Raw genomic sequence first — 10,508 nt, 5'->3', positions numbered from 1 at the left:
GGCACGGATTTGAGGTGGGCAAGATTTCGGGTGTTTACGTTGGGTTGGGAGCGACAGAAGGGGGTAATAATGGGAGGTATGAGATGTGGGGGTCCAGGATTGGGAGAAGTCACCAGCAGTGAGGAGAAGTAGAGGGAGACAGAGTAGGTGGGAGAAGAGTGGGTGGCTTGTTTTGTGTTTTATTAGGACAGATCTGAGGTTGAGGAGCAAGTCAGCGGAGGAGGTCAAGTGGGAAGGCAGGAGGGAAGGAGAGATTATTACTTGGTTAGAGGGTGCTGGGGTTTGGGGATAGCAAAGGAGAGTGAGGAGTAATGGAGCCAAAACTGTTAGAGCATATGTCAGCATGATGAGAGTAATTGTGGTGGAAAGGGAAAGAAATGTAGTACATTTATTAACAGTGGTTAGTCGTAACTACTGTTCACTTCTGAGTTTCCGCAATAAGAGAAGGTAGATGTCATATATCCTTTGTGTGGAGTCATTTGGACTGCAGCCATAACTAGCTATTTTACTGATATTAGTTTCTCTCTTCCTTTTTGAAGAGGCAATTTGCATATTACATTTCCCAGAGGAGCATACCTGGCATATAAGTCTCCTCACTCTAACATGAAAGGTCTGGCTTATCACTCTCCACAATGAGAAATGTTACCCCTTAGAACTAAGAGTAAACTAGGCACCCCATTATCATATTTGAATATGGAACGATTTCTGGCAAACACAACAGATTTGACCAGATTAAATATGGCAGATGTGAACTGAGCCCAACAACAAATATTGCCTTGTCTACATTTGATTTCATAAAAGACAAAAACACGTTATGAATTTCTTTTATTCAAGATTATTCATTTCTTGATTAGTCAAGAAACAGTGTGCCATCAATTCTTCACAGCAAATAATTTACATTCACAAAAGGTACATTTCATTTTTACTTATTTTCTCTGAATCGTGATATACTAGATTTTTTTAAAAAAAAAAAGGGTATAAAAATGTTAAAAATGATTAAAGTACAAGTGTCAGTGTTCACACCCTTTAAATCTGAGAAATAAGTAGTCCAATCTTTTTGCATCCAAACCTTTTTTTATCATAACCCTGAAACAAAACAAAAAAAAAGAGGACTTCATGTAGAGACACAAACACTTTTCAGAACTAAAGGAGGATTCACTGAATTAAGGGGCTGGGTGATTAATCAAATAAAATCGCCACTGGAGGATGGCACAATTCAGATTTTTTTTTCACGCACAATTGAAAATATGATTTCAGCCCCCTCCCCACTCTGCTCCCATTTTCTGTCATAGGTGGAGCAAGCACCGTACGAGAAGCTGTAACTGGCCGGACTGCTCAAACCTGAGCGGGAGCAGAGTGATGAGAGCGGCGAGGAGAAGCTGGCTGTTTATTGGTAAAATTGGGGATGCAAGAGAGAAATTGTTCACCTTGTTGTGTGTGAGGGCCTAACCCAGTGGTCCCCAACTCCAGGCCTCGAGGGCCGCTAACAGTGCAGGTTTTCAGGATTTCCTTATTAGTATTGCACAGGGGTTGGAATCATCACCTGTGCAGATGATCACATTACCACCGATGCAATACTAAAGAAATCCTGAAAACCTGCACTGTTGGCGGCCCTTGAGGCCTGGAGTTGGGGACCCCAGGCCTAACCCTTTACCTTCCACTGCATCTAGCATGTGAGCGCTTTGTTTCCAGTGCAGAATTGAAGGTAAATGATAACCCTCTCACAAGTGCTCCCTTTTCCATTTAGCTTCTCACCCCAGCTCCATGACCACAATAAAACCACCGCACTAATGGTTGCTTCGCACCCCTGGCCTCTTATCTCCCACCACCTTCTCCTTCCTCTCTCTGACCAGCCCTATCAAACCTCAAATAAAGCAAGATGATGTTGGCATGAACTGGAGTAGAGTTCTGCAATCTTAAGCCAGCGTTGGCACAGATTACAGTAAAGTCAATGGGTTCTAGACTGCCACGTACTAAGCCCCACCCAAAATATATATATATATTTTATTTTGCCCAACATTAGTTGAATTAAAAAGGCAGCTGCAGCTGTTCCAAATCCTAAAAAGAATGCCCTCTTGTCTGGAGACGCGGCCCATTACTGAAGAGTACGGATCTTCTCTCAATCAACACCGGGCTTAACTACTGGTATCACGAGTCTGTAAAACGAGGACGGAATGGATGTAGATGCACAAAGTCACATAGGATACTTCTGAAGAAATCGATTGAAGGCATCATAGATTGCTTGCCTGTGGGGGAAAAAAAAAACCTGCTACAAAATCATTGCATTCAACATCAGTGACCGTGCTACGTATCTATTAATCAATTGACAAAGCTGTGTGAGGACTTGGTTTGTGGGTAGAGATGTAGTTTTGAATTTAATCATTCAATTTACCATATGAATTCTATTAGGAGGAAAGAAATGGGGAGGGAAAAAAAGCAATTCTGTCATAGCATTGTTGGGTTGTTTTCACAGTGTTCAGTATAAAATGGCAGCACGATTCTACAGATTACATTTATTGTGGGAATAACACTGTACACTTTTTCTAAAGTATTTCACAAGATTTAAAATATTCAGACATTTTCTTTAGACCCATAATTTTGTATATTTTTCAAGCAATGAGAACGTGACATGCCAAAAACTAGTCTTTAACCCCTTCATGACCGGGGGATTTTTCATTTTTCCGTGTTCGTTTTTCGCTCCCCTCCTTCCCAGAGCCATAACTTTTTTATTTTTCCGTCAATTTGGCCATGTGAGGGCTTATTTTTTGCGGGACGAGTTGTACTTTTGAACGACATCATTGGTTTTAGCATGTCGTGTACTAGAAAACGGGAAAAAAATTCCAAGTGCGGTGAAATTGCAAAAAAAGTGCAATCCCACATTGGTTTTTTGTTTGGCTTTTTTGCTAGGTTCACTAAATGCTAAAACTGACCTGCCATTATGATTCTCCAGGTCATTACGAATTCATAGACACCAAACATGACTAGGTTATTTTTTATCTAAGTGGTGAAAAAAAATTCCAAACTTTGCTAAAAAAAAAAAAAAAAATTGCGCCATTTTCCGATACTCGTAGCGTCTCCATTTTTCATCATCTGGGGTCGGTTGAGGGCTTATTTTTTGCGTGCCGAGATGACGTTTTTAATGATAGCATTTCAGTGCAGATACGTTCTTTTGATCGCCCGTTATTGCATTTTAATGCAATGTCGCGGCGACCAAAAAAACGTAATTCTGGCGCTTCGAGTTTTTTTCCCGCTACGCTGTTTAGCGATCAGGTTAATACTTTTTTTTAATTGATAGATCGGGCGATTCTGAGCGCGGCGATACCAAATATGCGTAGATTTGATTTTTTTTTATTGATTTATTTTGATTGGGGCGAAAGGGGGGTGATTTAAACTTTTATGTTTTTTTTATTTTTTTCACATTTTTTTAAACTTTTTTTTTTTTTAACTTTTGCCATGCTTCAATAGCCTCCATGAGAGGCTAGAAGCAGGCACAACCCGATCGGCTCTGCTACATAGCAGCGATCTGCTGATCGCTGCTATGTAGCAGAATTGCACGTGTGCTGTGAGCGCCGACCACAGGGTGGCGCTCACAGCGACGGGCAATCAGTAACCATAGAGGTCTCAAGGACCTCTATGGTTACCATTCACAAGCATCGCCGACCCCCGATCATGTGACGGGGGTCGGCGATGACGTCATTTCCGGCCGCCCGGAAGCGGTAGTTAAATGCCGCTGTCTGCGTTTGACAGCGGCATTTAACTAGTTAATAGGTGCGGGCAGATCGCGATTCTGCCCGCGCCTATTACGGGCACATGTCAGCTGTTCAAAACAGCTGACATGTCCCGGCTTTGGTGCGGGCTCACCGCGGAGCCCTGCATCAAAGCAGGGGAGCCGGCATCGGACGGTATAGTACGTCCGATGCCGGTAAGGGGTTAAAGTCCTTTTTATTAGCACAATGGTAGTACACTGCTGAGTTGTAATGAATGAAAAAGAGGAATTATGGCTTTACAGGTTTTTATTAGTAGTGGGTGGTCAACGGGCATATAAACAGAAAAGCTTCCCAGGTTAAAACAACTTACATTGGGATGTAAATGTTTAGGCACCCCTAGTCAAAATTTACTCTTATTTTGAACAGTTAGGGAAGTTGACGATGAAAAGATCTCTAAAAGGCTTAAAGTTAAAGATGACACATTTCTTTTCCATTTTAGTCATAAAAAAAAAAATTCATCTTTTACATTTTAACCCCTTAACGACTGCCGATACGCCTTTTAACGGCGGCAGTTAAGGGTACTTAAACCACAGCGCTGTTAATTAACGGCGCTGTGGAAAAAGTTAATAGCGTCCCCCAGAGTCGAATTTTCTCTGGGGTCTCGGTTGCTGGGGGTAGCCGAGACCCCAGAGAACATGATTCGGGGTTTTTTTTTATCGACCCCGGGTTGCGATCACCGATAATTAACCATTTACTTGCAGTCGCAAAAAACCCCCCAAAAACGCTCCTTCCCTTCCGAGCTCTGCCATGCGCCCAAACAGTGGTCCCCCACACATATGGGGTATCAGCGTACTCAGGATGAATTGCACAATAAATTTTGGGGTCCAATTTCTCCTGTTACTCTTGTGAAAGTAAAAATTTGGGGGTGAAAAGATCATTTTTGTGGGAAAAATATGATTTTTTTTTATTTTCATGGCTCTACATTATAAACTTCTGTGAAGCAGTTGGGGGGTTCATAGTGCTCACCACACATCTAGATAAGCTCTTTGGGGGGGTCTAGTTTACAAAATGGGGTCACTTGTGGGGGGTTTCTACTGTTTAGGTACAACAGGAGCTCTGCAAATGCAACATGACGTGCGCAGACCATCCCATCAAAGTCTGCATTCCAAACGGCACTCCTTCCTTTCCGAGCCCCGATGTGTGCCCAAACAGTGGTCCCCCCCACATATGGGGTATCAGCGTTCTCAGGACAAACTTGGCAACAAATTTTGGGGTTCAATTTCTCCTGTTACCCTTGTGAAAATAAGAATTTGTGGGCGAAAAGATCATTTTTGTGTAAAAAAAATGCGATTTTTTATTTTCATGGCTGTGCGTTATAAACTTCTATGAAGCACTTGGGGGTTCAAAGCGCTCACCACACATCTAGATAAGCTCTTTGGGGGTCTAGTTTCCAAAATGGTGTCACTTGTGGGGGGGTTTCCACTGTTTAGGCACATCAGGGGCTCGCCAAAAGCTACATGGCATCTGATCTCAATTCCAGCCAATTCTGCATTGAAAAAGTCAAACGGCACTCCTTCTATTCCAAGCCCTGCCGTGCGCCCAAACAGTGGTTTACCCCCACATATGGGGTATCAGCGTATTTAGGAGAAATTGCACAAAAAAATTCGTATTCATTTTCTCTTTTTACACTTGTGAAAATAAAAAAATTGGTTCTGAAGTAAAATGTTTACAAAAAAAGTTAAATGTTCATTTTTTCCTTCCACATTGTTTCAGTTCCTGTGAAGCACGTAAAGGGTTAATACAGTTCTTGAATGGGGTTTTGAGCACCTTGAGGGGTGTAGTTTTTAGAATGGTGTCAAGTTTGGGTATTTTCTGTCATGCACACCCCTCAAAGTGACTTTAAATGTGAGATGGTCCCTAAAAAAAATGGTTTTGTTAATTTTGTTGGAAAAATGAAAAATCGCTGGTCAACTTTTAACCCTTATAACTTCCTAACCAAAAAAAATTTTGGTTACAAAATTGTCCTGATGTAAAGTAGACATGTGGGAAATGTTATTTATTAACTATTTTGTGTGACATATCTCTCTGATTTAAGGGCATAAAAATACAAAGTTTTAAAAATTTTCGCTATATTTCCGTTTTTTTCATAAGTAATTGCAAGTAGTATAGAAGAAATGTTACCACTAACATGAAGTACAATATGTCACGAAAAAACAATCTCAGAATCAGCAGAATCCGTTAAAGCGTTCCAGAGTTATAACCTCATAAAGTGACAGTGGTCAGAATTGTAAAAATTGGCTCGGTCATTAAGTACCAAATTGGCTCTGTCACTTAAGAAACTTTCAATTGTTGTTTGAAGGATTTTTGTCCATTCTTCCTCGGCAATTCTTCCAGTTCTTTGAAATTCCTGGGTCGTCTTGCATTCACTGCTATTCTGAAGTCTAGCCACAGTTTTTCTCGCGAGACCGCTAAGTGATCTGGGTAATTTTGCAATGCATCCTGGGAACGCAAGATGGCGGCAGCCGCGCGCATCGCCAGAGGTTTGCTGGATCCCGCCGGCGGGTGAGTATATAACTATTTTTTATTTTAATTATTTTTTTTAACAGGGATATGGTGCCCACACTGCTAAATACTAAGTGGGCCGTGTTAGATACCGCGTGACTGCTATATACTACCTGGCCAGTGTTAGATACTATGTGGGCTGTGTTCTATACTGCGTGGGCTGCGTCGTTATATACTACATGGCTGCTATATACTACGTGAGCAGTGTTATATACTACGTGGCCACTGTTAGATACTATGTGGGCTGTGCTATATATTACGTGGCCAGTGTTACATACTACGTGGGCTGTGTTATATACTGCACGGCTGCTATATACTGCGTGGGCTGTGTTATATACTACGTGGGCTGTGTTATTTACTGCGTGGCCTATATTAACGCATCGGGTACTCTACAATATGTATGTATGTATGTATATAGCAGCCACATGGTATATACCACAGGCCACGCAATACTCCTATATACTACGTGGCCTGTGCTATATACTATGTGGTTGCTATATACATACATATTCTAGAATACCCGATGCGATTGGCCTTTTCGGGATCATTTTACAATAACAGTAATTTTGACCAGGGGTGCCCAAACTTTACATGCCACTGTCGGAGATAGAGCGTGGCATCCAAGTGATTAAACAGCAGGGAACAGTTGTAACACATACCGCGGTAGATGCGCTTTCACACAACTCCACCAGAGCTGCCCTATGGGAACTCGGCTCTTTCTCCTCTCCTCTACCTCTTTGGCATAAGTGAGGTTTTGATAAAGACCCGCTGGGGTCGAAACGTTACCCGAAATGAATAGTCCGCCACCCATTTACCTCCTAAAAAAGCACCTGGTGATGTTTATTGTATATGTTAATAAAGAAACTACACAGTTTGCTGAACTTTCAACCATTTTGAGTGTGGCTGATTTTTCCTATACTTGGACTATTTTATTCATGCCTGCACCAACCCAGTGACAGTGTGCACATCTTTTTTTCTGGATATGTAGATGAAGGAAGCTCAGCTACTGAGCCATCTTGATATACCCATACCTGATGTGACAATGGGTTAATAATATTTAAAAGAAACAGCACATAAAAAATATTCATTACAACCTATGAGACTTAAACAAGACTCATTCACCTTTGTCGACATCAGTTTTTGTAAATCGGATACATTAACCATGAAATAACAAAAGCATCTTATTTCTCTACTCCTAGAAATGTCTGAATAAATTGACACCTGACTGTTACCCTCCTCCATGTTCCTACCCATTCTGGAACTGGGTACAGCAATTGGAAAGGACATGCACTTAAACTTGTATGAATAAATTGACAACGGGGTGTAACAAGTTTGGGTGCATGTCCTTTCCAATTGGTGTTACCAGTGCCAGAACGGGTAGGGACATAGATGAGGGTAACAGTCAGGTGTCAGGTTATTCAGACAGTTCAGGAACTAGTAAGAGGAACAATACAATGCAGACTTCTATAGGAAGACTCTTGAGAATTATTTCATGTGGAATATAAATATCATTACCTGAACAGCCCTTGTTTAAAGAGGTAGGCACTGATATGGCCGCCTTCTAAATATCGGACCTCGCACCCAGGCCAAACCTCCTGGAGGCTGCGTACACCAACCCTTGGGATGTAGGCATCCTCTTTGGCTTGAACAACTATGATCAAGGATGGGTCCACTGGAACTGGAACAAATATGATTATAGATTATTACAGTCAAATCATTAGTCCACATGGAGGTGTGAAACTAGCATTAGGAATTTTAGTTAAAGGGGTTGTCCAGATTATCATTTTAAAGTAAACGGTTAATAAAAAAAAATATTAAGCATTTGCCATAAGATTCCTAACCCCACTCCATACAGTGCTACCTGGGTTCCCCACCAGTCATCTTGCTGCTGGATCCAGATGGGCATCCAATCACTACCTGCAGTGATCACATGTGATCACAAAGAGCAGGATCTGCAGAGACTGACAAGGAGCCTGGGTAGCAACTGAAATATTGTAGGTCTAACACAAAAAATAAAAAAAAGACAACCCCTTTAAGCACCTGTATTTTATTTAGAGAATACCCATTTTTTTTTTTTAATTGGAGACATGATACCCAACATGTAGCAGACCCAGTCCACCTCCAATTGATAGGAGTTGTTCCTTCACTTAGCAGGCAGACGTGCGGAGCTCCTGCCTGAGCACAGCTGTCTATGAGTCTGGCCAAAAAGGGGTTCAGACTTTTTATTGAGCCTGTACCCAGTGAACATGGTCTTCTGTCAAGCTCAGGTCTTCTGTCTGCTGAGCAGAGTGCTCTGTACAGCGCTTTAGGAGTGATCAGACCTTGAATTAGGGTCTCCACTAATCTGTTGCACGGTATGTAGTGCATTTAAAAAAAATAGATGTATGCTTTAAAATCTTTGTCTTTTAGTCATATGTACACCTAACTGGAGGGAAGAGTATAAACAAGCAAACTATTAAATTACTGTATAAAGCCCATGTAGGGTGCCTATTAATATTTAAAGCTATGTGCCTGGAATAAATAAACACCATCTATACAGACATTTTTCATCAGTCTCTGTTGTGTGTGTTTTTTTTGCAGTATTAAATTTTTACCATGTAATTATTTCTACGCAAATATTTCATTTCCACTTTTTGTATGCACGGCTATTTGACTCATATAGGTTGCAGAACACGTAGCTTCAAATCTCCCATTGTACAGCAACTTATACATTTTCATACCAGAAAAGTTGGCCACATGTGTACATTCATCCATGACTCCTTTCATGAATAACAGTGACTCCCTCTGCAGAGCTTCGCTTCTTTTTGCCTGTTCGCTTTTTAGGTGACCGTTTAGCCCACCAGTCATTGCCCGCCTGATGTACGCCCCTTTGGGGTCACTTTGAAACACCAGTTCATTGTTATGGCCACTTGATGCTTGTATAGACTCTGCAGAGAATGGTTTCCGGGTGCTCTTGAGGCGGAAGATGCTAGCAGCGTACTTTAAATGGGTCAGGCTATCAACGCTTTTTGGAGAATTTTTCACAAAGTCTTGGCCCATCTTGAAAGAATCTGTCTGAAGATAGGGGAACATATAGAAAACATATACTTGTCAAGGTGAAAATATATATCTTTATACTCTTTTGTACTTTTATATATTCTTATGCTGTGAAACAATAAGTTTTTCCCCTTTATGCTTGCTAATGCAAATGTAACTGTATTTAAGATGGCTGCCAGTATTCACCTTTGCCCTAATTCTGCTTCTGCTAAAGAAGCAAGTTTCACATTCCAGAAGCCAAGTGTCATTTCTCTTGACGTGGAGAACGGAAGATTCATCAGATGATGTCAGGACCAACCAGAAAGACTGAATACTAGATATATTGCTTAAACCCCGACTAACCCCGCCCTCTGCACACCTTCCCCCGATAGATCATATAATGTTGTGTATATGAAATAAAGAGTTCAGTTGCTGTGACGTTGCCACTACGTGTGGAAGTACGAGCATGCAATGAGATTGAACCAGCCTTTGTCTGAATCATTCTTATCCGGTACCAATGCTCACATAATCTGATTTGGAATGACTGGTGAAGGAAGGGTATTGTTGTGACGACCCCGACAATTTGGCGCCCAATGTGGGGCGTGGCCGGCGATCCGAGACCCCCTGGACCCATGCCTGGACGTCCGTGGACGACACCCGTAGTGGCTGACCTCGAGGACTGAGCACCCTCCAAACACGGTAAGTGGAGATCACATACTATGTATGTGTCACAGTTGCTAGTGTTTCAGCCGTTATTGGTTAGTCTGTGGTCTCCTTGGGTCCGAGGGGTGACCGGTCGAGTGGCGAGACCGAGCGCGATCCCGTGCCACGCTCCGAACCAGCAACTGAGAGACGTCGCATTCTGCGCGTCCTCGTGTACACCACACCTCCTCCACCGGTCATTGTACTCCATTCAACCACCCTACCCGTGACTATTGTCTAGTAGCGAAATAGAGTGAAAGATTGAGAAAGTTGTAGATTGGGGGCGGCTTAGAGAAAGGGATAGGAGACGCAGCCTCTGTGATATTGCACACATTGGTAATTAAGACGTCCCAAGAGGGGGACCACCAGAATCACTTGCACACATTGGTAATTAAGACGTCCCAAGAGGGGGACCACCAGAATCTCAGTGGAGGGGTCTCACTAGGAGACCGCCTCCCAACGTTTAGAATATCGTGACAGGGCAGACTGTAATCACTGGTGTTCAGGTTAGGGAAAAATATT

The 10,508-nt window shown here is 42.2% G+C and overlaps 1 protein-coding gene across 1 annotated transcript in view; it reads right to left on the bottom strand.

Moving 5' to 3' along the window:
• Positions 1–811: 811 nt before the first annotated feature.
• The window catches only part of ABHD18 (abhydrolase domain containing 18), a 62,246-nt gene continuing 52,549 nt past the window's right edge, over positions 812–10,508 (bottom strand). The window contains exons 11-13 of the mRNA XM_069743940.1: positions 8,990–9,323; positions 7,785–7,947; positions 812–2,246 (exon numbers count right to left, since the gene is read on the bottom strand). Of these exons, the coding sequence (XP_069600041.1) occupies positions 2,195–2,246; positions 7,785–7,947; positions 8,990–9,323 (549 nt within the window). The 3' untranslated portion in view covers positions 812–2,194. The remainder of the gene's footprint in view (positions 2,247–7,784; positions 7,948–8,989; positions 9,324–10,508) is intronic.

This window comes from Ranitomeya imitator, chromosome 1, assembly GCF_032444005.1.
Source record: "Ranitomeya imitator isolate aRanImi1 chromosome 1, aRanImi1.pri, whole genome shotgun sequence".
NCBI classification, from domain to species: Eukaryota; Metazoa; Chordata; class Amphibia; order Anura; family Dendrobatidae; genus Ranitomeya; species Ranitomeya imitator.
This window is presented reverse-complemented; position numbering and strand designations above follow the sequence as displayed.